This window comes from Salvia hispanica, chromosome 4, assembly GCF_023119035.1.
Source record: "Salvia hispanica cultivar TCC Black 2014 chromosome 4, UniMelb_Shisp_WGS_1.0, whole genome shotgun sequence".
Classification (NCBI taxonomy): Eukaryota; Viridiplantae; Streptophyta; class Magnoliopsida; order Lamiales; family Lamiaceae; genus Salvia; species Salvia hispanica.
Window position 1 is genome coordinate 5,510,805 of NC_062968.1, and position 27,720 is coordinate 5,538,524.

The 27,720-nt window shown below is 33.4% G+C and overlaps 4 protein-coding genes, 1 long non-coding RNA gene and 1 pseudogene across 12 annotated transcripts; 4 read left to right on the forward strand and 2 right to left on the reverse strand.

Moving 5' to 3' along the window:
- The first annotated feature begins 14 nt into the window (after positions 1–14).
- Positions 15–2,121, forward strand: LOC125219168 (putative F-box protein At1g32420). 3 transcript variants are annotated; one of them, XM_048121066.1, is made up of 2 exons: positions 15–141; positions 621–2,121. In XM_048121066.1, the coding sequence occupies exon 2, from the start codon at positions 627–629 to the stop codon at positions 2,004–2,006; it is 1,380 nt and encodes a 459-aa protein (XP_047977023.1). In that variant the 5' UTR covers positions 15–141; positions 621–626; the 3' UTR covers positions 2,007–2,121. The 3 variants fall into 3 exon arrangements, with proteins under 3 accessions (XP_047977023.1, XP_047977024.1, XP_047977025.1); XM_048121067.1 differs by having other exon boundaries at positions 24–141; positions 583–2,121; XM_048121068.1 differs by having other exon boundaries at positions 24–141; positions 649–2,121.
- Positions 2,122–5,184: 3,063 nt separating this feature from the next.
- LOC125217761 (DNA ligase 1-like) lies at positions 5,185–8,932 on the forward strand. 2 transcript variants are annotated; one of them, XM_048119288.1, is made up of 10 exons: positions 5,185–5,319; positions 6,326–6,791; positions 6,861–6,983; positions 7,074–7,184; positions 7,279–7,527; positions 7,596–7,687; positions 7,767–7,854; positions 7,927–8,043; positions 8,113–8,228; positions 8,520–8,932. In XM_048119288.1, the coding sequence occupies exons 2-10, from the start codon at positions 6,327–6,329 to the stop codon at positions 8,527–8,529; spliced, it is 1,371 nt and encodes a 456-aa protein (XP_047975245.1). In that variant the 5' UTR covers positions 5,185–5,319; position 6,326; the 3' UTR covers positions 8,530–8,932. The 2 variants fall into 2 exon arrangements, with proteins under 2 accessions (XP_047975245.1, XP_047975246.1); XM_048119289.1 differs by lacking the exon at positions 5,185–5,319 and having other exon boundaries at positions 6,323–6,791.
- A 969-nt stretch (positions 8,933–9,901) lies between these two features.
- On the forward strand, positions 9,902–10,005 carry LOC125185725 (annotated as a pseudogene).
- Positions 10,006–11,011: 1,006 nt separating this feature from the next.
- Positions 11,012–14,308, reverse strand: LOC125218246 (ribosome biogenesis protein NOP53). The gene is made up of 12 exons (XM_048119882.1): positions 14,066–14,308; positions 13,454–13,638; positions 13,333–13,381; positions 13,181–13,206; positions 12,910–12,990; positions 12,713–12,823; positions 12,525–12,613; positions 12,263–12,382; positions 12,069–12,191; positions 11,742–11,808; positions 11,543–11,622; positions 11,012–11,276 (listed from the first exon to the last, which is right to left on the reverse strand). The coding sequence occupies exons 1-12, from the start codon at positions 14,232–14,234 to the stop codon at positions 11,270–11,272; spliced, it is 1,107 nt and encodes a 368-aa protein (XP_047975839.1). The 5' UTR covers positions 14,235–14,308; the 3' UTR covers positions 11,012–11,269.
- Positions 14,309–16,365: 2,057 nt separating this feature from the next.
- On the forward strand, positions 16,366–19,273 carry LOC125219898. 5 transcript variants are annotated; one of them, XR_007176235.1, is made up of 8 exons: positions 16,367–16,748; positions 17,630–17,726; positions 17,835–17,907; positions 18,033–18,107; positions 18,350–18,469; positions 18,584–18,658; positions 18,798–18,943; positions 19,102–19,273. It is a non-coding gene; the product is annotated as an uncharacterized LOC125219898 (long non-coding RNA). The 5 variants fall into 5 exon arrangements; XR_007176233.1 differs by having other exon boundaries at positions 16,368–16,748; positions 17,623–17,726; XR_007176234.1 differs by having other exon boundaries at positions 16,368–16,748; positions 17,643–17,726.
- A 4,134-nt stretch (positions 19,274–23,407) lies between these two features.
- On the reverse strand, positions 23,408–24,938 carry LOC125220241. The gene is made up of 2 exons (XM_048122403.1): positions 24,477–24,938; positions 23,408–24,388 (listed from the first exon to the last, which is right to left on the reverse strand). The coding sequence occupies exons 1-2, from the start codon at positions 24,936–24,938 to the stop codon at positions 23,408–23,410; spliced, it is 1,443 nt and encodes a 480-aa protein (XP_047978360.1).
- Positions 24,939–27,720: the final 2,782 nt, after the last annotated feature.

Sequence of the window (27,720 nt, forward strand, 5' to 3'; positions counted from 1 at the left end):
ATTAGCCGAACGGAATAGGTTTGTACCGAATAGTTAAAAAGGGTCCGCATTGCAATTGAAACCCTCTCACAACCGCATCGCTTCTCCTGTCGTCTCTCTCGGCGAAACCCTCCGGTGACGCTCTCGGAATCCGAACACAAGGTATTTCTACCGCTGGAAATTGGAATTGAATTTGAGATCTATCGTTTTGATGTTATATATTTGATTTGTGTGCTTGAATGTGGCTGGAAATTTTTTAATTGAATTTGATTTTAGATCTTTACTTTTTTGTGACTGGACGTGGCTGCAAATTTTTATTGAATTTGACATCTATCCGACTTGATGTTAAATACTTAGTATACTTTTTTGTGATTCAGTGTGGCTGGAAATTTGAATTGAATTTGAGATCAATCGAATTTGATGTTTAAGATTAGATATTTGTGGCTGTTAAATGTTGGGCTATATTTGTTTTTGGTGAATATAAGTAGCTCAGATTAATCTGCTTTGTTTTTCTTTGACTGAGGTCGATTGTTTAACCTTTCTATTTTGGTATGAATGAATAAAAAAAGTAGTACTAAAGATTGTTTTTTTTTTAATCGGCAGGCTTGTTTTTGCATCTGCTAATCTCATATTTTTTTCAGTTATTAATGAAGATCACTAACTTTTTAGAAGGGGATTCTGCTATATCTGTGATGAATAGAAATTCCTCTGCTGCCTTCAGAACAAGTAACAGACATTCCGCCAAAAAAGATCGGTTGTGGCATTTAACTGTAAGAAAACAACGGAAACGGCGTGTAGCTCTAAGAAAAGAACAGAGACATTTCTCCAAAAAGGATCTCTTGCGGCGTTTAGCTGTAGTAAAAGAACAGAGATTGAAAGATAGTCATGTTGCCGTAAGAAAAGAACGTAAACGGAAATATATTTTGGCAACAACCAAGGAAGATCTGTTTGCAAATCTGCCAGAAGATATCACAAAAGATATCTTGTGTAGACTCCCAATTTCAAGCGTTATGACTTGCAAGTGTGTTCTTAAATCATGGCGCCATCTGATTGAGGGGGATGAGTTTGGGATGTCGTATACTCCAAAACCAGGCCTAACTTACGTTTATCGAGACATGGAAATGTGGTACACTGTCTTCAATGAGGTCTTTAAGCCACTTTTCCAGTTCAGTTTGCCTTCTCACAATCAACTTTCTACTATTGACCGTCGTGTTGTAATTGCTTCAGCTAATGGTTTGCTTTCAATGTGGGATCAGTATGCTGACTATCTATTTATATGCAATCCACTCACTCGTGAGTATGCCGAGCTTCCTCGTCTTTCTACAGATAGAGTTACTTCCTTTTATGGATTTGGAATGAGCAAAATAAGTGGACAATATAAGATTTTATATGGTAATGAATATAGTTGTCATGTGTACACTATAGGAAGAGGTGTGGGGTTGTGGAGAAGCATTGCAGCACCACAACCAGGCATCAATACACTATATTATGATTATGCTGCATTTTTGAATGGAAATCTTCATTGGTTGGCATGTGATTCGAAAGGGAATTTCTTTGTTTGTTACTTTGATTTTGACACCGAGCTCTTTTCCCGTTTTTCAATTCCTTGTGATTACGATGGAAATGGCTATGGCAATAATCGGCTATATATTTTGGATGGTCGGCTATATTTATGCAATATTATAGATTGGCATCGTGTTATTATTTGGAAGATGAACAACTACGGGGATGAGAATTCATGGATAAAGGAATATGACTTCAACTTGCCCAAAGAGATTCCGCATATGTACTTGCTCAAAGTTTTGGCGAATGGTGACTTGTTGTTTGCAATATCAGTTATTGGTTATGTGTATCCAGATCGTGATGAACTTTATATCTACTCCAAGAACACCGGAGCACTTGGGAAATATGTGACAAATTATAATTTTGAACAATGGTCTTCTTCTAATATTGGTGTTTTTACCCCAAGCTTGATTTCACTCAAAACCATGGGGTTCCATAATGTTCAGTCGGTAAGTTTTAATTAGTCAAACATAAGAATTGGTTTTAGTACTTTTATTGATGTGTGCTGTAACAGGTTCTTATGTATTTTGTTTATTTATATGATTCTTATTTACAAAATATCTATCTAATTTGTCATCATTTGTTATTCAACAAATTTCTATTCTATTATCTTATATTGGTTGTGATTGTAACTCCCAAAAATTGCATCGTGTAATGGTGTCAAATTTGTATGGTTCGATCTTTGAAAATCAAGTAAACTAGAATAACAATTAATCAAAACTAAGTATATATAATGCTACATGGATTATACTTTTAATTAAGAAAACTAATAATAAAATTAGAGGGTATTAATGTCAATTCTCTCATTAAAATCAACTTAAAACTTTAAATTACGTAACTCTCTCGATTTAAATTATTTTTTCGCAAAAAATATATAAAATTAAAGATAATTTTATAAGGTCCAACGAGATTTCAATTGCATATGTTCCGACGACGTTCGGATGATGAAATTTTTGATATTTTTTATTTTAGTTTTCGAAAATGTTGATAACATGATTTTTATCAACAAATACATGTAAAAATCTCAATAGAACCATGTAAAAATCTCAATAAATATGTGTTGATATTTTCTTGTACTAGTATTGATATTCTTATGTCATATTGTTGATATTTGTAATACACTATGTTGATATAAAAAAACATTCACGAAAATTATCATATGATAACATAATGACGATATTACCCTTTTGTTGACATTTTGTCTACTATTTATTGAGATTCGTAAGATTTAATCTCATCCACTCATTTTAAAATCTAAGGATGGAGATTTGGTCTTAATTTTGGATTAGGATGCTATAAGCATTAGAATATGAACCTTAACACCCCCTCTCCATAGCACGGTACAAATTATTTTCATTTACTAATTTAAAAAAATGCACTCCCTCCGTAGCTGAATCATATTCCTTTTTGGGTTATCCAACTGTAGCTGAGTCATTTTCTTTTTTTGGCAAAAATTATTTTATTCTCTTAAACTTTACTCTCTCTTCATCTATCTACCTTTTTCCTTTCTACTTTATTCTTTTTTTACTTAACTCATTTAAAACAATTTTTCTTAAATCTCGAAGTGAAACATTTCCTATCCGGAACAAGATTTTATTATATGCTTTTATTTGTGAGTTGAGTGGGTAAGGAATAAAGTAAGGCATAATAAAGTAAAAAATGTGTTAACTAGAATAGGTAATATCCTATTTATATACTAACACTTTATTACTCCCTCCATCCACAAAAATAGAGCATATTTACGTAATAACTCAGTAACTAAATTTGGATCATCCATCTTCTTAAATTATGTGGCTTGATCCCTCATTTTTTTCCTTAATATTTAAATGAAAAGAACAATTTTGACCTTTGAATATAACAACTCTCCTCACGGTTATTCCTCTCCACCTATATGAAGATCAATTTCTTTCTCTTAAAATAATTAAAAAATTTAAATTTATTTCATAACTTTTAAAATTTTAATTATTTTTTACAAAAAGTATATCAATTTAAAGATAATTTTAAGACTATTCCAACGAAATCCTAATTGAATAGTATTATATCAAAGGCTGAAAAAAATGATATTATACGTTTATAAAATGAGATGGTGTTGTTGATGTTGATTGAAACTATCTTCATAAATAGATTAGTCATAAATCGTAGTATTCATTTTTAGGATTTATATTCTTTAAGCATGCAATTATGTGTTAACATGTGAATATATTAATCTCATAATCTGTCAAATACTGTAGATCCTATATCTGATTTATTTGTTTTGTACAAGTCTTCCCCTGTGTAAGGGAATTCAAACCCCAGCACAAAACCGATCTTTTTTTCCTTTTCATTTGTTCTATTAAATGACTTTTATTATTCAAAAAAGGCTCTTAAATTTGTATATTTTTCCGATCTTTAAGTATCTTCTCAACTAATAATTCATATACATCGGTTATTTTAGGATATTTCACTCATAAAGACATACTCTCTATATTCATGAAATATTGTCCAAGTTTGACTCGACATAGGTTTTAAGAAAAGTGAGTTGAATAAGTTTGTGGAATGAGGGTCCTGCATTTATATATTAATTTTATAATAGAATGTGAGTGTAAAGTGTTAGTGGAAAGTAGGATCCATTTACCAAAAATAGTAAAAAAGCAAAGTGGATAATTTTTCATGGACAGACTAAAATGACAAAACTGGATAAATGGATAACATTTCATGGACGGAGGGAGTGACAGTAAGTGTATTTTTTATATATTCTTTAGAAAATACGAATTCGATGTGATGTCGTATGCTTCTTTTTAGATGAACTCGCTCATTCAATAACTAAGATTACCTAAACAAACTAAAACATACTCCCTCCGTCTCATTAAATATGCAACATTTGAGAATCAGCACGAGTTTTTATATAGTGTTGTTTTATGAGTTAATGAAGAGAGAGTAAAGTAAGAGAGATGAAAAAGTAAAGATAGAGATGTTTCCATTATAGGAAACATTTACATTTCATTTTTAATGGGACAAACTAAAAAAGAAAACGTTTCATTTTTAATGGACAGATGGAGTATTTTAAAATGTTGCTGGGCCAATCAAAGCCTATTTGTAAACCAACCACATCTAGTCTAGGCCACCATTATTAGGCGCCTCTCCAATTTTTTAGGTTTAGATTAGTTATTAGGTTGATAAGAAGCGGCGCTTCCTCTTGGTATGGCAGAGTATGAATGCCAATACAACTCCTCTTCTTCATTTTCTCCTATAAATACAAGTATTTTTTGCATTCATCCTATTTTCATCTCCCATCTTCATGCTTTTTCTATCCACTATTTCTTCTCCAAAATCTAATGGAATGAATGCATGCAATCTTTATTTTTTCTAATGGAGGCATTCAATCCAATGCATTCAATCTCCATTGTCCTTGAAGCAAATTATCCATTCAATCTATATTGTTCCTCAATCAAAGGATCCGTCCAATCTCTATTTTACCAGTTTATATATTACTTAAATATTAAATATTATATAACATTCTTTGCTAATTGGCAATGCATACCATTTTGATATTTTGTTATGTAATTAATGTCACTACTTTTAATCGGGTCAAAATAAAGGAAACGATGTTTAATTTTGGCGCGGATCCTGGATTCTAACCGGCACATGCCTATCACCTGATCACTTCTCTCTCTAGTCTCTCCTAGCTAGAGAGTAGAGAGGATTGTGTTAATTTCCTACTACTTGTTTCTTATTTGTGCTTACCATCGGGATCAGATTGTGTTGTAGGATTGTGATCGCTTCACATTGTCTCATCAGGTAACTCTCCATCTTCTTGTGTTAATTTTTCCCCTTTTATTCGTATTTTTAGATCAGATGGTTGGAGGTTAGGGTTTGATACTTGTATTTTCTCTACTAATGAACTCTGTTTTTGGAATTCTCGTTGAAATGTCCATCTTTTGTTTCCATTCGTATTTGTAGAGCACTACTACTACATGTATGCTTGTATACATGTGGAATTTTACCATACTTTGACAATAAGAGTAGTAGGTCTTACACCATGAAACTTCTAGATAAGAGTAGGAATTAAAAAATACACCCAACAGGTAACCTTCATTGAATGCATATATATGCATGTAGCATCTCCCCAACTCTCTCTTCCACACACACACACGTGCATTCACTTGTATATATGTCGGCCCATGTTTGGTTTTTAGGTTCTACTGTATTTTACAAATTAATTGCCATCATTTATTATGTAAACTAATTATGCCATTAGAGAGATTCTCCAAGATTTAATTTCTCTGCCAAGAAATCAGAAACCTAATATGTATCTGTAGTAGGATGTTCAGTTACCATATTGTGATGTACACCATGATCCTGTGCTTACTGTTCATCATAGAGTGCGATTGGAATTGCTGCGCAAATTGGAATATTCAAATAATTTGTCCTGTTTATGGAATTCTCGTTGAAATCTCCATCATCTTCTGTTATTCCACTCTTATTTGTATTTGTTGAATTGTCACTATGATTGGACTGTTGGAGGCGATCAGACTGCGGGGGGCTAGTGAGCATTGTTTAATGCTTTTATTTTGCTATATGTGCATCATTTATGTTTTTCTGCTTTTGGATCCTATGTTTTTCATTTTCTCCTTTGGTGGCCCATTAACTAGGATTTTTGATGTACTATTACAATTTATATGGTTGTGTATTAATATGTTATCTAATGGTTCTTATGTTTTCTTATTTTATTGTTTTGTCCTTCTAATCATAGATTATATAATGGATGGTATGTTTTTTAATCTAATTGTTCATTTTCCTACAGTATGGCTTCCCCAACCACACTTGTCGAACTGAAGAGAAGTCCATCTGATTACACTCTATCTAATGTAGTACATTGGGAGCTTGGTGGTGATGTTCCATTTGTGTTTCTGGCCAATTGTTTGGTTGCTGTGTCAGAGGCAGAGGCGGCTGAGCATGATCTACAAGATATTACTTGCAATATCTTTAGGACGTTCATGAAGATATCTCCTCAAAATTTGTTTGCAGTCCTTTCTATACTTGCAAGGACTTATGTTGATGGTGATAACTCTTACACAATTGAAGCTTCTAAAGATGCTATCATCGAAGCAATCGCTGCATCATCTAACAAGACCCCGGAGTTTATAAAAGATCAGTTGTTGGAGCATGACTTAGCATTTGTTGCTGAAGTCAACAGACCAGTAGAGTTAATATTCAAACGTGAAAAGCTTACCGTTGAGTATCTTTTTTCAAAGATCATCGCATTAGTGGTAATAACTCATACTACTATTTTATATTTTATAAATACTATATTAATGTATTTTATATCTTCAATATAGGAGAATGTCAAAAGGAAGAAAGAAAAAAAAACAGTTTGGGCTAACAGAAACCTGTATGCATTGCTTGGTATGTTCAATCATGCTTCGGAATTTGAAGCTGGGACCTTGGTTCGGCTGCTACAGGTTTATAATCTGGCTGATTCCTCTTTTTGAGAAGTATTCTAATTCGACTTTATTAGCATTCTATTTATAGTTCATGTTTATTAATTGCAGCCCATTTGGAAAAAGGTTCCTGAGAATGTGATTCTGCATGGCCTCGCTTGTGCTACTGTGTATGCACACATTTCTCCTGAGGACCCTGACATTCCTCTGCATCTTGAGAAAGTACTTCCTTTAGTAATTGTTCTAGTTAATTCTCTGTACAAATTGTTTATCTTGATTGTCCCGATTATCATCAATTTTATTTTTCCATGTGTAGGCTGTAGATCTTTGTAACCGAATTTATCAATTGCACAAGTCTTTTCGAGCATTTTGTGATGCCTTTTGTCATCCCTATCCATGCATTGGATATATGTATCTGCCAGAGATTATAGGATTTGCTCCTGGCATTCCTCTAAAGTTGATGGAGGCTGAACCTATACTTGACAGATCCGAGCTGTTTCAAATATTTGGGTCTAATGATTTCACCTATGAGTCTAATGACTATGGGGATGTAATACGTGCTCAGGTATGAAATAACTTTATTTTATATTTATTTTTAAGAAATTTTTTGATGTTTTGCAATTTAATGTGCAGATACATGGTCTAGAAAATGGCATGATTGAGATATATGTGGATAATGTATTGATCACAAACCGTTTTCCCGATATTCTTGCCATAATGAAGAGGTACTTTTTACTTGAATGAATTAATACGTTGTTTATCGTTATTTATTTATGTTTATTGACATTTATCTCTTAAATGTAGAGTAAGATCCCAGAATATGAAGTCCTTTATAATGGATTGCAAAGTTTGCGCCTTTGATGAAAGGAGAAAGATTAGTTTATCGATTGAGGTACATCTTTTGGCTTTAGATGCATTTAGTTATATTTCTCTCATTTATCTTACTTTGTGTTTAAAATGGCAGGATCTTCCCAACGCACATTGGGAAGATGCTGAAATCATTGTCAGCATTGTAGTTTCGGACATTCTGTACTTGAATGGAATGTCATTCTTGCAAAAGCAACTCCAACTTCGCCATCAGGTTTCATTTCTTGTTTGGTTGTCCTTTTTTGTTTGTGATAACTGTAATCATGCCTTATTTTGTTTGTAGATGCTTCAAAGATTGTTTACTGGCAAGTTGGATTCATCATGCAAGATTGCCGCTGTCACACGATGCAATGATCTTAAGCTTCTTAAAAACTTTCTGAAAGCTTCTGGCAAGTCCAGGTATGTTTATCTTTATGCTTCCATTTTCTTATAATATAACTGCCATTCTATCTTTCAGTTTATAGTTTTGTCTAACTACGATCTCTTCCTTTGCTAGCTTAATTGTGAAGTCTGTTTCTGATAATGCCACATATGAACCTTAAGTTGTATTTCAAAATTTGGCTATTGATCAATTTAACTGTTATCGTTGAACTGAATTGGTATTCACTATGTGTTGTAAGACTTGTTTACTCTTTTCTGACTCTGGGTTGTTATTGTTCAACTGAATAATTTCAAAATTTATTGATTTAGCTACAGATAGTGAACCTAGTAAAGAAGCCAAGGAGTCTACAACTGGAGATAGTGAAGATGCTGCCACAGCTGGAGATGGTGAAGCCACAGCTGGAGATAATGAAGATGCTGCCACTACTGGAGATAGTTACTAAATTTTGGTAGAGCTTGACTAGGTGAATCTGATACAAATTTGATTGGATGAGGCTGTAAATTGGGAGGTTTGAGACTTATTGAATTTGATGTCTAAGATTTGACTTTTGGGGCTGTTAGATGTTTGGCTACATCTAATTTTGGTGAATATAAGTAGCTCAGATTTGTCTGCTTTGAATTAGTGCAAACGGTGTCCATTGTTTGACCTTTCTAAGGTTTTAATGGGCAAAGACTCTGTTTTGTAATCTTTGCTATGTCTATTTTATTCTAATCTTTCATCTTCTAATCTTTGATATGTCTGTTTTCTTTTCTTTTATGGAAGTCGATTCTGCTATAACTAGGGAAGAAGGGGGGAACAGGGGGTGAAGGAGGGCGCTACATAATCATTACATAGATGTGACTGAAAATAATTGAGAAATAATTAGAATCATAAAAGGTTTTTTGTCGTCCCATTAAAATGAAAAATGCTATCTACCTACCTCCACACAGGAATTATCAATTGGTGAGCTATGAACTTTGTGCTGTTATAATTATGTGCTAAAACCTAAACTCAAAATAAAGACAATTCATTGCTCAATAGTTACACATGTATGTCCCACCTAGTCCACCTTTTTTTGTCTTTGTCATGAGAAAATATTTTATTTTTTGAAGAGAAAGAACAATGAGTAAGGTAAGTATTTAGTTATTTTAGTACTCTGTGGAAAGAAAGTGGAAAGAAACTTTTCAAATAAGTAAGGCGATATTTTTATTTGACATCCCAAAATGGAAAAATGTCCTTATTATCCTTATTTTTATGATAAGGAGAAAGTATTTTGCATTAAGAAAATAGTGTGATTGCTAGTTATGACCATATTTTACCAATTTATGTGCACACAAGACTTAATTGTCCATTACATTTACAACTATAAACATACAAAACCATTTACAACTTCAACACCTTATATAAACCTAACGTTTTATTATTAATTTTTTTATTGATGAACACAATTATGTTACCAACAATATTAACTATTTTTCACATAATCTTTTATATAATACTAACAGTTAATATTATGTATACATTCAATATTAGTGTTTGTTTGTATTGAATTTATTTATGTGTCTTCTTCTGCTTATGATATTTTGTTGAAAATAATAATTAAGTAGTAATTATTACATCTCTGTGAAATCAACTCTTAAGTACTCCCTCCGTCCTACAAAGTTTGTCTCAATTTGATCTGGTGCGAGTTTTAAGAAATTGTTTAACTTTGTATTAAATGAGGGTGCTATTCTTTTGCCTTTTACTAAAGAATACCGTGTGCTCATCGCTAATTAAGCACGCTTATTTTTGGAGGGTTGTCTTTTATAGGATAACCAAAAAAGAGAAAAGAAAAAAAGACCTAACTGTGGAAAGTAAACATAAAAGATATTTGTTATGTACTCTCTCCGTCCCCAATTAAGAGTCACACTTTGACCAGACACGAGTTTTAAGAAATGTAAAGAAAAATTGGTTGAAAAAATTAGTGGAACGTGGAACCCATTTTTTTATATTGGTTTTATAATAAAATGTGAGTGAATTGAGTTAGTGTAATGTGAGACCTACTTACTATTTATGGTAAAAATGAAGTGTGACTCTTAATTGGGGACGGACTGAAATGGAAAAGTGTGACTCTTAATCGGAGACGGAGGGAGTATCAATAAATCTATGTGACCAAATTTTGTACAACCAAATTCTTGTTTATTTGACAAAAAAATAGGTTTATTTATGAATTTAATTAAAATATTAGATACATATATAGTACATGGAAAGTGCATAATATTGTGGTTATATATTTATGATTTTTTATAATTTTTTTATTTTTTTAGAATTATATATGTAACTAGTGCATACTTTAATTCAAATTTTAAAAATAATAGAAAGAAAATTCAAATATAAATATAAAAAATGAGGTTAAAGGCTAATAAGTCTTTTTAACTTATCCACTTACTATATTTATAATTTTAATATATAATTAATACATCAAATTATTAATATAACTTTATTTTGGTTGTACAAAATTTGGTTGTTTATCATTGCGCAGTATCTAATATGGTCAGTGAAGAAAATAGGTGTGGCATGACCACAAGATTTACACAAGTGACGCACAAGCAATATGCATAAAATCGAAACGCATCTCACATTTGGAGACACGAAATTGAAACATGTCCTACCTTTTATAAACACCTATTAAATTATTTATAATAATTATGCACTGTGACCTGATCATTCTTAATTATGAAATGGGCCTGCACCATCGACAGTTCTTAGTAAACTCCCAAATATTTTCCAACCATCTCAGTAAGCATACATAAATTAGTTTGGACAAAGTATAGCAAAGAGCTAAGAAACTACAACACTTGCATATACTACATTTCAATAACCAAAAAGGTGCAGTATTGTAAACATTATAACATACAAAAACGAAAATTAAAACATATAAAAACGAAAATTTTAGTGCGACGAAAGGGGATATTTCTATTTGGTTCTAAACCAGCTGTTGATTTTCCCTGCTATTTAAACCGTTGGAAGAACAGCTTCACTTTCTCATCTCGCTATCTCGACTCTACATATTCCACTTCGTCTTCACAAAGAAACCATTCTACCTCCTGCTCAGGGCGATCGATAGATATCATAACAAATGTTAGACACTCAAATCAGCAGAAGAAGAATAAAATCCAAAATAAAAGCCCTTTTAAAAGCAATAATTGGGACGTAAACATTTGGGGTTCATGTATGAACTCGAAAGGGAAAGTGACAAAGCAAAGCATCAAAACAAAAGCAATCGATACACGAAATATCAAAAGATAATTTACTAGACCTGCAAAAAGCACTTAAAGCAAAGCATTTTTGCTAATAAGAGAGTTGAACTAACCTGCTACCCTTCTTTGTTGGGATAATCAGTCCTCTTTTCTCTAGGCTTTTGTAACGATCTCTGACTAGTGTACAACAGCCCTATTTCCAGAAGAGATGCATATAAAAACAAAACAGCAAGTCATTAACTCATAAATGTCGATAAGAGAATTATGTTCGTTTAATTTGGAAAAAGAAATGACAAAAGCCAAATGAAAAACCTTCAACTGCCGAAGTGAACCAGTTTTCTCTTCGGTCAATAGAACTTGGAGTGGAGAAGGCTCAAATCTGAAACAGAGGATACATAAGACATCCAAGATATTGATACTTCACTGGAATACTTCGTTGCAATCAGAAACAGAAATTGACTAAGAAAAATATGATGCAAATATATGCAAGATAAGATATAAGTTGATTAATGGATTAGTATAAGTGAAAATTATCAAGAGAACATTTAATCCATGTAGTTGTGGTAGCTTCCTATTTCAACAGAACTTCATATACATGGAAGATAAAAGGTTAAACAAGTGTATTATCAAATGCCATACTTGTACTTTCCCAAGCGAGATGGACGAGCTTTCAATCTTTCTTGTTTGGCAACAATCCTTCGGAGATGTCGGTTATGTTTCTCTTCATCCTCTTTTGCAATTTCTTCCATTATTTCAGGTAAACTGCAGAGAACCAAATAGTGATTTTAAGTAAAGCACGCCTATCTTGGATTGAAGATATATTAGCTCTTTACCTGTCTATTTCTTTTGAAAGTCCCTTCACTTTTTTGTCTTCTGCTTCAATTCTCAATCGTTCCTTCCTTCTAGCCCTCCGGTTAAACTCTACCCTTGTCACCCTTTTGGTTTTCTGAGAACTGCTTAGTTTTCATCACAATTACCATACCGGACATCAGAACCATTATTTTACAAATCAAAGCAACTAGTTCAATTATCCTTGCAGAAAAAGGAAACAAACATAAGATGATCAAATGGAACCAAGGCAAAAATGACTATCACCTCTTTTCTGCATCCTCGTCTCCTCCATCAGCCTGATTTTCATTTTCATCATCATCGGTACCATCCGCATCTGCCTCAAGGAAATATTTCTGACGCATATAAGAGGGAAGTGTAGAAACTTTCATAAGCACATAAATATGTAGACGTAATATTCATTTCAAGTAACCAGTTCAGGATGAGGTACAAACATATTCTTCATCAATAGCTTCACCAGGGACAACTAAAGGGATGGGTTGAGGCCCCAATTCATGCTGGTACATTTTCTGCATTTCATCTGCAACAGCACGAGCTAAAGCGTCCTATCATAATAGAGTACAGGGATCAACAATTGATATAAAAAGAAAAAGAAAAATGATGAAATTACATAAATAAGATAGCTGCCAACCTGATGGCTCTCAGGGTGAGGATTGAATGAACATCCAGGATGTTCAACCTCAACAGCAGGAATAATGCAAGTCTTGGGCTTCTGTCATTATTAATTGTTAATTAACCGCATAGATAATAATCATCAAGAAGTTTTTGATGCATATAGAGACAACTCAGAAACTATCAAAATCTAGACATACCGCTCATCACATAATGCTTCTTGAACAATATAATTATATAATTTGGCTACACATGCAGACACCAAAAGTGCACAACCAATAATGTTATACCTTTTTTATTTTTGCCTTCACTCCTTCTGCAAAAGTGAAATAGCAAGCCCTGTTAGATATAACAAATGGTCATCCCAAACCATAGTTGAGAGAAATAGTGACCCATATGCATGAATTTATGCACACACACACACGGGCGCACATAGAGTTACCTTTCTCTTCCCACAAGTCAAGAACTCCAGAAACATGCGCACTTTCATCCTGAAATGGTCGGATTAAAAATATAAGAATCATTTGCAGACTCAGTCTGAAGCAATTCGAGACAAAACTAACCTTCACGTTGCCCTGTGCAGCATCTTCATCTACTGGTGTGGATACAGCTTTACCCTTTCTCTTGGACTTTTGCTTATTCTGTGTAGAGGAAGGAATAGCTTTAATAAAAGGGTTTCTCTGCAACACACTATCACATCGCAATACTTTTTCTCTGTTTTTCTCAATCTTCCGCTTAACAGAAAGATCTGCAAATGAAAATCTCTATTTTGTTACAATCTAATCATAACTCTCAAGAAGAACATCACAACAAGGCCTATAGTAATATATTATACTCCAAACAGTTCATTAAGAAACAAGCTAAATACACTAGTGAATCCAAAAACCATCAATAACAAAAGTACTATATACTACTAATAGCTAGTTTCAAATAAGGAAAAGCTAATACTATCAATTACACAGCATTTCTAGAGCAATTCATGACTCCATACAGCCGACTATGGTGCATAATTTAGAGGTTATTTCATCAAAAAACCTTTCTTGTTAAGTTTCACTAACTCACAAACAGAATTGGGATTCAAATTGGCTACTAAGGATTAGGTTCAATTGAAATAAAGGATGTCCGCCCTAGTTTTGATGTATTATAAATGTAAGAATGAAAGAGAAGTTTGATACCTCTGGATTTATCAAGGAAGAAAAGAGAATCACTAGGGACATCAGCTAAAGAACCACCGGAAAGAGCATCTTTTGTGGTTTTATCATAAAAATCTTCAATATCTTCAGTGCTTATGTTGGCCCTCCATTCTTTCTTTCCCTTCCTTGAACTCTTCGGTCTCTTACCCATCGCTGCAGCCTCCTTCTCTCTCGTCAACAACAATAGCTTGCGGCGCCTCTCTTCTGCTTTTAGGGGTTCTTTCTTTTTTATTTAATAATAATAGTACTAATTTTTATTTATATTAGTACTGCCTCCGTCCTCCAAATTTTGATACCCATTTAAGTTGTTTGACTTTCTAGTTTTCTAAGTATTTTTGTACTTTTGTAAATCAGTATACGTACTCCACTAGTTTTAGTTGAACTGGGCTTATATATTTTGGGTCGAGTTTAGAAATCATTGTTACCCATTGAATAAATTAAAAAAATAGTCTATTATAAACGTCACGTATTTTAATAAAAAAAAATGGTAATTAGATTAAGTAACATAGGGAGAAAATAAGTACGTGAGAGAAAGAGAAATATGGATAAAATATGAGAAAAAGTTTTTATTTTTTGAAATGAGACTGTGTTTTGTTGACATTTATAAATGATAAAATGAGACCATTTTTCATGGATAAGAAAATAATGTATTATCACATCAATTTTATAAGTTTATTTTAAGCATTCACAACTCTCACATGCCATAAATTAGGTCATGCAAAATACTAAATTACGAAAACAATTAATAGAAAAGAAAATAGGAAAAAACAACTCATAATTTTCAAACTATCATACCACGTACGTGCTTGAATTGAGCACTTAGAGTATCTCCAAGGGGAGAAGGTATATACTCCCTCCGTTCCATAGTAATAGAGGCGTTTCGTTTTAAGCACTCATTTGAAAAAATAATAGTAGTAATAAATAGTTAAAGTTGAGAAATAGTAAAGTAAGAAAGAGAATATTGTAGAGAAGACTCTTCACTACATTATTCTCTCTCTTACTTTACACTCTCTTCACTTTAACTATTTATTATTATTTTTTCAAAACGAGAGCTCAAAACGAAACGCCTATATTACTATTAAACGGAGGGAGTAGAAAAGATATATTATGTCTATACCTTCTTAAAAAGTGAAATATACCCTTCTAAAAAGTAACACATTCCGAAGGGAAAAGGTGTATAGAAAGGTAAATTATTTTTTAAAAATAAAATAATAGTACAAAATGCATTAGAAAATATAAAGTGTTAATACCTTCTCAAATGCATTTCTCCTTGGAGAATGGTTTTTCATGAAAAGAAAGCAAATATGGTAGTTATAAGATTTTTACCTCTCCATTGATAGGAAGGTAAAAATACCTCTTCAAAATGGGAAAAAGTATAATATCTTCTCAAATATCTCTTCCCTTAGAGTATGATTTTTATGAAAAAAAAGATAAAAATAAAAATGGTAGTTATATTAGTTTACCTCTTCATTTGCCTCTCCCCTTTGAGATGCTCTCAGCAGTCTGCACATGCAGCAAAATCCACAGTTCCTGACCTACGTTACTCGCTCATAATCATAGCAGACAGTTTGTGTATTAAGTCCAAACAAATAGTATTTCCTCTATTCATTATTAATTGTTCTAATATATCTTTTTCGTTTGTTTGTAAGAGAATTGTTCAGCTGAGCGACTCTATATGAGCGCTAGCTGAGCGACTGCTGATGTGTAAATGAATTTTCCTTAATATTCTCCATTCGCTCCAACGTCATCAATTCTCTTTATTTTATTTTCCTATTATCTGTTGTTCTGCAATTCAGTCTCCTTTCCCCTTTGATGCAGCTCTTTCTCCCCAACCAAATCTCTTATGGCCTTTGCACATCATCCTCAAGAGGACCTATCAGGCTCCATATCAGCGATTTTAAATTAAGAAAATGCTCTTGATTCGTTGATTAATATCCAATCCGTCGTAGACATGTCTGCCGCCACCATCGTCACGAGAGGAACACACTACAACAAATCTATATTGTAAGGATGCAAAATTAGAGACGCAGTTACTTGCATTCAAAAATTTTTAAAATGACTAAAATTTAAGATGAAAAAAAGAAGTGTTCTTAAATTCGAGACGCATTAATTAAATGTGTCCTTAAATACGTAAATTAGAGACGCACTAAGAAAGCGTGTCTAAATACCTGGTTTATTAGGGACGCATTGAGTAATAGCTTCTAAAAGTCTATACTGTACTTGAATTGGGAAAACAATTAGCATTTTTTTTTAATCTAAAAAAGATTGGTAAAATATTAGGGCACATTTTATTTTTCCAATATCATCTCTCTTTTGCAAAACACAGAAAATTATTTTCTTCTCCGGCGAAAGTCGCCGCCGGTTGGTGTATCCTCCTTCCACCCTTCACATCTGATTCTCCCTCTTACTGATTCACGCTAACCTTCCCCTAATCTGCCCTCATTTTTCCCTCATTCATCTTCCTCCAAATCGATCAATTCCTCCTGAAATCGCGAATCCATCGCCGAAATCTGCCATCTCTCGTTTGAATTCCCTCTCCGATTATACGACGGCGAGTCTTTCCCGCATCATCACAATCGGTCGAACGCTACTTCTCACGAAATTTTCTCGGCCTTCGACCTGCAGCGCGAGCTACCGTCGTCGACAGCTTCCAGCTCCTCTCTCGGTAAATCTCAAAAAAATTTCCTCAAATTCTGATCCATTCTCCCCTCGCTCCTCACTGTCTTCGGCTGAAATGACCGCCGCGACAGAACTCTCGTTATGCTATATGTGGAGGTCTTGTTTTAAATATGATGTTGAGATCTTAATCAGATATGTCATCAATCAAGTATCAGTTTATGATTAGGTATGCTATTGTCAACTCCTTAAAATTAATATAAAAATTTCTAGATTCGGCAGAAATTGTATACTTTCGATGTGTCTAGTTTTGTAGGGGAGCTGAATTTAGATCATTTTGTTCAAATTAGGATAATTGAGCATAATTGATGTAAAACTTGTTTGGAATTTACTTATGAATAATACATGAATAGCGCTATAATACCCTTCATTAAAGCAGGTCCTGCTGTTTTTGCTTGTGCTACTGAAACTGTTGCAGTGTCTGCTTGGTTGTACGTTAAAGAGACACTATATGATATTAAATTCATGAAACTATTACCACTATATATATATTTCCAAACTAGATAATCTTGGGGCAACCTGTGTTGAGTTTTCCTATCCAAGTTGTACTGAAAAGTGCAGATGTTATTTCTGAATTAGTTAAAGATGGTTTTGTATCTTGTTAGCTTATTGTTTAGGTTACTCTATTTTCAATACATACAACTCACCACCATTGCATATTTTGCATCTATCTCAGTTTAATTTGCATTGAGGAAGTTTCGTTTATTACAAATGACAAAGTTTTCTAGTTCTTGCCAAAGATCACTTCATCTTTGTTGCAAAGTTTTAATTATAGAGCTTCCCAAAACATTACATCCTTCAGAATCTAGTTAGTTGTTGTGGTCATACAACTCTTGCCTTACTTCTATGCTCATTTTTTGAAGTATGTAGTGCATTGTGATAGATGAAGCTGATAGGATTCTGGAAGCTGATAGGATTCTGGAAGCTAATAGAAGAAATGAAGTAAATACTTAAAATTTTACCCAAGGTACATACATATCACAAAAGCTCGATTTCTAAATGCCATTGCGATTGCTTTCATCTTTGTATTTCTTTTAACTTGGATGATCTTCCTAATATTGATGCTTGTTCTCAGACTGAACAGGAACTCTACAATGAAAGTTGAAATTTCTGCTCACGACTCTAAGCATTGGAAGATACTTTCTAAGGTTAGTTAGCTTGATTTTATAGATATTTATTATATTTATATGTGAAACATCTCTCTTGTTGATTTATAAGTGTATATGAGGTGGGGAGCAATGCAGAATTGATGTTAATACAAATATTTTTACAGTAAAGCATCTTGCTGGTTCGTGAAAATGGACACGCCATAACACTGGGTTGCTTTATTCGGGAAGAAGTTAATCCGGTAATTCTGCTTTTGTAAAACAGTAGCCCAAGCAGTTAAATGCATTATTGGAGGTCGTTGATCCAAAATTGCTGACATTATCGAGCATGAAAAGGCTAGACAATAGAAAGTCACTTGTGCTTATCTTCTCTTGCTTTTCATCAGATTGCAATGTGCTGTCACTAATTTTATGTGATCATATTGTTGTTTCTTCCCATTGAGATTTATTGTGTCCTAAATGCTGAAATTCATGTATGTTGCAGGGGCTCAAGCTTATCCCTCTGAAAAGGTCACTTTTGTGTATGTGATGCAAGTTGTTGGTTCGGTTATGACTAACAAGTACAATGATGGATATCAAGATGCAAAATATTATGGAGGATATAGTAAGTGGAGTAGAAATCTACCTTCACATTTCTTTTGCTGCTTTATACTTATATGCATTTTTAGCATCCCCCTCCACTTATTCTCCATTATGACCAAGTTTTATGAAATTTCAGATATATTGACATGCTGAATTGCTATGCCAGAAGAATGCATGGAAACATTTTGGTTTGACTCTACAAAATGGGGAGGTAATGGCGTTTCATTCTATATTCAGATATATATTTGTCTCCCCTTGCATGAGGATAGAACATGGATTACTTAAATACATTTGCATAAACCAGATATGGATATTAGTGAAACTTATCTGAGTCGTATTTTTCATCACAGTTAATGCGCAGCCTCTATCAGGATCTCTGTCAAACTTTCATGTTTACACTGCTTTACTTTCATATTACAAGGAGAGGACTTGACCTTTATCAAGACCAAATGCCAACGAGTCTGAGACAATGGAGTCACCACATACTTTGTTCGTGGTATAATGCCGTTACCCTTTCCCTTGATTTATTGCATCAAAATATTTGTTGGTTGGTTCTTGTTATGGAAAATTGGATACCATGTACTCTTCTTCTCCAGTGTTGTTTTTTCATGTATTAATTTTCCACTATTCATTATTTTTATGTTGCCAATGCAGTTGAGATGCTGAACCGAGACCAGAGCTGAATGTCTTGTTTCTTTTGCCCTGTTTTGGCCTTGTTTTAGTTGATGGAAGACTGTATTTTCTAGTATATGTCTTTCTATAATTGTAAAAAGCTTGGATGCTGACTGCAGCCTTTTTGAGATAAATGAAATTATTTTAGTTCTTATTCGGTCTTTAGCAATTTCTCTTTATCTTTCACGTATTATTATGTATATAAAGGCTATTAATCCTAGATTAAATTATAATTGGAGAAATCATTTAGGGATATCTTAAATATATTGGAGACGCTTTTAAAGTGTCCCAAAAACAAATTTATTTGGACACACTGTTTAAAAGTGTCCCAAATGTAATTTGAGATGCTATCTAGAAGCGTATCCAAATATATTTGGAGACTCAATTTTGCAATCGTCCCAAATATATTGGAGACGCGTTTTAAAGCGTCACAAAAAATTAATTACCTATTTGAAAGTGTCATTGATTGTATTTGGCACACTTCCTGTAAGGGTACTTTTTGAGGCGTCAGGTAGTTTATTTAAAAACACAAAAAAAAACGTCCTCAATTGAATTAAAAAGCGTCCTTGGACAACCTTTATCTTGTAGTGACATCAACTAATTAACTTTTTCCTCAATTTAAATGCTAATTTTTCGATTTGAGAGCTTTCTATTGTCACGTCTCCCGGACCATTTTTGCCGGCGATTCGCCACATAAAGGTGTGTTTGAGCAAGTATTGCCATAGCTGTCGAATTCATCATACACAACCCTGAAAACTTGTGTGCGATTTCCACCGCATCGCGATTCTCATCGAATTTTGTAAATCAGACTCAATTATAGCTTAATTTCACGCCAACGACGCAATTATATATATTTCCAGCATTGCAGATATCTTATTTACTTTAGCAGAGAAGATGTAGTGCGATTTTCTTGCAATTGCTCATTTCCGATAGCCAATTGATGAAGGGGGAAGTTGCAAATTGCATTTAAGTTCTTACTTCAAAGATACAAAATATCAGAGGGATTATTTGCATAAGAAAGAATTACATAGATAACTGCAAAATTCTATGATTACTTAATCTCTGAGAGAAAGAAATTGTATTTTAGAAGAGATGAAGACGAACAAAAATGGAGAACGATAAAGAAAGAGAAAAGAAATAAAATGAGCTTATTGATGACGTGGAAGTCGCTCACACCAACGCTCAATTTAGGGGCTCAACAGATCAAATCTCCCAATGTGGATCTCCTGCTCCACAATCCCTACTCCACTCCTACTCTATACTCACATCAAAATAAAATGGATCCACATCACTTATTAAAATTACTCATGTTTATAGTAGTATTATTTTATTATGTTGTGAGTGTGTGGAGTAGGGCTGGGTAAATATACCGAAAAAACGGTATATCGATCATATCGTATTGAAAAATATCGAAATATATCGAATTTTCGGTATACCGAAACTTTCGGTACAGTACAATACCTTATCGAAAGTTTTCGGTATGATAACGATATGAATTTTCTTATACCACGATATACCGTTTTATATCGAATATACGGTATATATCGATAGCATCGGTATATACCGAAATATATCGAAAATCAATACGTATCGAGTTATCGATACATATCGTTTATACCATTTATATCGATGATGATGATGATGATGATGATAATAATAATAATAATAATAATAATAATAATAATATAATTTATTTTTTTAAGATTAAAAGTTTAAATCATAAATATATCCATATAACTTAATTATATATTTTTTGATTATGAAGATGTGGACAATGTTTATTTTATTATGTTAAAATTATATTAATTTTGATTTTATTTTTCAGTTTTGAAATTATAATTTTTGGTATAAAGGTATTCGAAATGGTATAAAATTTCAGTATATCGTAAGAAATATCGATATACCGTTCAGAACGGTATACCGAAGTTCGGTACGATATACCGAAATTTTGAAACGGTAACGGTATAATTTTTTTCCATACCGAAATTTCGGTATACCGAAACTTTCGAAACAATAACGATATGAAATTCTTTCATATCAATATTTTCGGTATGATAATGAAATAAAGTTTTTGATACGGTATATCGTATCGATCCAGCCCTAGTGTGGAGTAGGAGCAGAGTATGGATTGTGGAGTAGGAGATCCACATTGCAAATCTCTTGTTTGTAAATAATTGTCTCATTTATTTTCTACTAATTTTGGTAATATACTTTATATTCCACTAACTTCATCTCACTCATATTTTATTAATATATAAAAATAGTACTCCCCCTGTCCCACAAAAGATGTCACACTTTCCTTTTTAGTTTGTCCCACAAAAGATGTCACATTTCTCTTTATAGAAAAAGTTCTCTCTCACATAAATATAAAAGTTATATTTTCTCCCTCCATTTAACACACAAAACAAAACCTCCTAAAATTTCGTGTCGTCCCATAAGTGTGACATCTTTTATAAGACGAAGGGAGTATTCACATTGCATTAGACTTTTTCATTCATTTTCTATTACCTTTTTCAAAAAATTGTGTCTATGACCATTATTGGCGATGGATAGAGTATCAGTTTAGCAAATGTCCTCTAAAATTATAGTACCGACTTAAACAATCTTCATGGTGAGAAATATAGGAAAAAATAGAGTAAGATTGAAAAATAATTGACCCTTTCAACCTTTATTGAATACTTCATTTATTTTTATTTTCACGTGTTCTTCAAAATTTATTACTATCTTACTTTTTTTTTTTTTTTTATTAGTGAATTGTACATTTCACTGATTCTTTCTTAATCAAATTTTATTATAAAACTAATACTCCATCCGTATCACTACAATTGAATCACTATTTTTTGGCATTTGTATTGAAAAAATGATTCTCTTTCCATCCTCAAAAAATAGATTAATTTTACTTTGGCCATCCCAAAAAGTTAGACCAAGTCTAAATATGAAAATTTTTTAACGAATTACACATCACTAATAATGTGAATTTCACAATCCATTAACACTACTTCCAGTACTTTATTCGTCTCTCTTTCTTAATTTAATAACCTCTCTCTTATTTTACCAATTGCACATTAAAACCCGTCTCATTTATAAATTTGTCCATTTTTTGAGAAAAATAAAAAATAATAAATAATTGAAGTGAAGAGAAAAATTACGCTTCCTCTGTCCCATAAAAATATGGGCAATGGATATGGCATGAGAATTAAGATAAAATTGGGAAAATAAGAGAGGGGAGGAGAATTGTATGGTAAAGTAAGAGAGAGGTGAAGAACTGTAGTTAAGTTGTGTTAGTAGATAGTGAGACCTACATTATAACTTTCCAAAAATGGAATGCACATATTTTTGTGGGACTGATGAAAATGGAAAGTGCACATATGGGACAGAGGGAGTATGTAAAAACAAGATTTATACTACTCCCTCCGTCCCTGAAAATTTGTCACCTATTTCCATTTCCGTCTGTCCCTAAAAGTTTGTAACATTTCACTTTTACCATTTTTGGTAGTGGACCCTACATTCCATTAACTCATTCACACTCACATTTTATTATAAAACTAACATATAAAATTAGGACCCACGTTCCACTAACTTTTTAAATCTACTTTCTATTACATTTCTTAAAACCCGTGTTGAGTCAAATGGTGACGAATTTTAGGGGACGGAGGGAGTACATTTTTCTCTCTACTTACTCTACTAATCAACTCCTCTCCTAAAATCTTGTATTACTCAAGAATATGGACATGCTGAGTAGGACAGAGGGAGAATATATTTGAATTTTCAAATTTTCGGATTTCTGGTATTGAATTTTTATATTTTTGTACAATTTAAGATCGGATTTCATAATTCGAATCTCGGATTTTCATATCAATTCAGATTAGCCGAAATTTGATTCCACAAAATCGAATGCCCACCACTTCCTCTAACACTAATTCAATCATTTCAGTGTGATAGACTATAGAGCGAGAAATCAAATAACTGAAATTTGGCTGCCCTTAATCCGCCGCAGCGAATTCCCCAATCTACCCCGAAACCGAATACCGTCGAAACCCTCCCACCTCAGGCCCTTTCCTGTCATTATACACACCTCCATCAGTTGGAGTTTTGACTTAAATTCTGGACTCATGCAAAATTTTCTCATCAATATCTTAGTTTCAACTTTCAACTTTCAACTTTGAACTCTCTCAAAATTGCAGACAAAAATCAAGAACGGGCGAGGGCGTCGGGGCCAAGGCGGGCCTATGCATATGCAACGAGCGGGAGAGTAATTATCATCACCATCACGTTGTACCTCGCTTGCTCATTGCCCATCTTCCTTCTTCTTCTTCTTCTGCTTCTTGTTCACGCTCAAGTATCCGTGCGCAACAGCTTCTAGAACCCTCATCGTTGGAGGCCTACGCCTCGTGCTAAACCTTGTTTGGTTCGAGCTAGCATTGTTTTTGGAAGCGATGATATCTTGCTCAGCAGAAAAGGAGCCAGCCTCGGCCTCTGGAGGGAAGTTGAGGTCAATATAAAACTGAGGTTGTTGCTGCTGTTCAATGCTGTTGTTGCTAGTGGATGGCAATATATCAAGATTCTTGCTTACTTGATCTCGAGTGGTGCGTTTCTTGTGCACATCAGGGGAAGTCGCACGAGCTTCTTCATCCGCGGCATCAGTCCTTTCTCGACTAATCTCTGCTGCAGATGGGAAGGTTCTGAATTCGACTACCTTCCCATCTGGGAGGCCTGTATCCACAACAGTGACAGAAAAACTCTCATCATTACTCAATCCACATTGTTCTGCTTCTTGGTCGAGCTCCAGCAGGGCAGGCTCTTGAGAAACTTTTCTCAACACATCAGCCACAGTATTAAAATATTGATCACCTCTCACCAAATCTCTCCTCGAAAATCTCTTCACTCCGGGAATAAGAAAAACTAGGCTAGGACTTGCATTTGAACTAGCAACGTCTCTGTAGTTCGTGGCCTCCTCTGAATGCCAACCACTTGCTAGCAGACGCGGCCAGACTGCCTCCCAGAACAGATCATTCGATCTGGCCTTGCTCAGTCGGTGCTCTCCACTCAACAAGCTCGATATCTCAGCTGTTGTAAGTGAGGTATAAACCTTCTCTGATGGCATATCATGGCCGCGTGCCTTTGAGTGCCGCGTAGCCATTGCAGTGAGATCTTGATGCTCTCTCCCAATGCCAACGGCTTCCACGAGCAACTCTGTACCAATCATCGCCTTCAAACGGAAGGCATACTCTGTTACTGATATCTTTTCATTCTCAAATGATTTAGAAACCTAGAAAAAACAACCAAATGCACAAGATCAGCACATTTCTGCAGTATTTGGCATTCAATCAAGAAAAAGCGCAGTCAGCAATAAGTACCTCTAATAGAGCATTCCGAGACTCCTCCTCTACTCTTGGTAGCACCCTAGATAGAAATTCTTGCAGCCTTAGCCCATAAAACAATCCCCGGCCTAATTTGCATCTCTTGTGCTTAGCGTTGAACCATCTATGATACTCCTGTGAAGAGTAGAACGCCCCATAGTAGTACGACTGCACAGCTAACATATCCTTCGTCCCAACAAATTTCTTTATCTCGACAAAGTTCTTTGCAAATATGTACAATCCAACAAGGAAACAGCCCTTCTCAGCTTCAGACCAGCATTCATCACAGATTTCAGGCACCATACCACTGCGCTCGTCTATTTCATCCATCCGACTCATACCAGTGTTTGAATCTCCACGAAACTGAGGCAGTTCAGCCTGATATTCATCCCCAACTCGAGGCGCGATTTTTGGCTCCCCAAACAAATCATACAACGAGGATGCAACTTGATTCTCCATACAATTAGTCATCTGCCAACTAAAGATGCATCAGTTTGTGCAATATCAAAATTGGAATGCTTGTGCAATATCAAAATTAGAATGCTAGTGCAATAGCAAAACTAGAATGCTTGTGCAATATCAAAACTCAATCAAGAATAAACATTAAGTCAATCCATCATAGCTTAGACACATAATGATATACATATGATCAAATTACAATCACCATGATTCCCAAAACAGATAACAATGTACTAGAAATTAAAGAATGAGCTCTTTACACAATGCCCAATTAAGAAGTTAGTATTACCAATAAAATAACGAATGTGGATTAATTATGCATAATATATGTTAGAACTTAGAAACACGCGAATAAATTAGTACTTAAATTAGAACCGTGATTTGACCTATTTTGTAGAGTAAGAATAAAAATATATAAGTCCACTTGCACGAACGCGCAGGAACACGCACGTATGTGTGCGTGCGATAGAGAGCGATATACATAATTACAGACTTGTAATATAACTTTGTGTATTGATTTACTAATTTGCGGAGCCAGGAATTTGTAGGGAGAGAGGTAAATTTATTTATGAAGAAAATTTAAGTATTTAATGAGGGGCATTTAGTTAAAAACTAAAAAAAATAAATTTCATAGTAGACAATATACTTATGGAGTTGAAAATATGAGGTGGGGCAAATGCCCATCCTAAGCTCTTAGTAGATCTGCCTTGTTAATTTGTGACAGTAAGATTGTGATTATTAATATAAAAAAATGAAATACAGATGACAAATGAATATAACCGTTGGGAAACTTAGTTGCCTCACGAATGTGCAACAATTAAAAAACAATGTGTAATTTTTCGCAGGCCAAAAGAATTACTATGACTTAGGATTGAAAAGGAAAAGAATCAACTTATAATAATTGGTGTAAATTCAAATAAACAACTAATAAATTTGACTAATAAAGTGCGTGTAAAAAAAGTGAAAAAAATAGTCAACTTACCGTCATCGAATGGTCTAATTGGTATAAAAACAAATTTTCAACCAAAAGACTATAAAGCAACCTTTTAACTTGTGTTTTCAGTCTTTAGTCAAAGTAATAGTTATCTAATTCAAATAAATGAAAAAAAAAATTAAATAATTTGTGACTGGGAGGAAAAATAATCTTATTGTAAGACATAAAATGACCTAATGGCTACTATAAGATTGTCTAAAACTCTAAATTGACTTAAATAATATTGGGGGCCTTTATTGCCATGTGAAAAAAATTAGTCAACTTACCATTAGCGGATAGTACATAGTAGTAGTAACAATTTTATAAGTAGGACTTTGTAAAGATCACACCACCTTTGAACACATTTTCATCGCTAACACAAATTATTATCTAATTCAAATGAACGACAAAAATAATAAAATGATTTGCGTGTGTTAGAGAAGATAATCGCTTTAAGCAACTATGAGTCTATGATAATTAGGATGTGTAATTCGGTTTAATGCTAATAAAATGCAAATACACTCGGTTGAGTAGGTGCACTCACGATGCGCGCATAAAGAATCTTTATTAACGGCTCAGAAAATTCTTTTACACACTTTTTCGAGTGAGGATTTTCTCTCTTGGCTTAGGTTAGGAGTATTGTTTACTATGATTTTTCTAATTATTATATATATTTATATCTCTCTCTCCCTAAATCCAACTCAAAAAACTATGTGTGTTTACATATGATTAAATAATAATCACGCTCATCAAAACTAAAATCATGAACGAAAATTCTACCACGCTGAAAATTCAATTCGATTTTACTAAATAAAATTTAACCAAGATCCAAAATTCACACATTCTCTAAAGAGAAACGTTTTTTCACAAGTAAATCAAACTAAAAAAAATATTGATCCTCGATAAAATATAAGTACTCAATATACATACAACTCAAACCTGACTAGTTTGTGACTTGAATCGACTCTTTTCGACTTTTGCTTATCGTCAGATAGAGCTATATTTGTTAGGGAGCGAGAGAGGGGGGCGATGCTTTTAATGAAAATGGAAGAAAAAGGAAAGAAAGGTAGGTCTTTATAGAACAACCAAAAAGGGATCGAAAAATAAAATGTAATTAATAATTTTTTGTGGCTAAATAAAAATAAGTAGTAGAAAATTATAATGCCAGAACATTTTATCTAATGGATTAGTTGACTTCGAACAAAATAAAAGAAAAATAAATATTTATCACTGTTATAGTTGTAATGTGATGGGAGAAATTAATTTTTATATATAGTCAAAAGAAAAAAGTACATAAAAGTTTACTATCCTAAGTAAATTTTATTAAAATCTTTATTTAATAAGACAAAAATATTCTTTATGATGCCATTATTACCTGTATGTATCTTTTAACTTATTTCAAAATATCCTTTTAAATAATTTAAAATATTCAATAATTTCAGTAGAGGCGCAACCTATTGGGCTTACACTATATGCATAAAATAAGAAAGAAACCCATAAAAGAATGTGAAGCTTTATGGGCCCAATAGATATATAGTGTATAAAGATTAGTACTTTTCCACGCATTTTCATTGGTAGTAACATAAATTATTTTCTAATTTAACGAACCACAGAAATAATTAAATGATTTGCGTGTGAGAGAGAAGAGAATTGCATTACAAGGTATAAATCTACTTATTGCAACCACCATAGGATGTGTATTTAATGATAATAAAATTAAAATCTAAATACACTCAGTTGAATAGGGTACACACGATTCACGCGTAAAGAATCTTTACTAACGGGTCTGAAAATTATTGTGCAAACTCT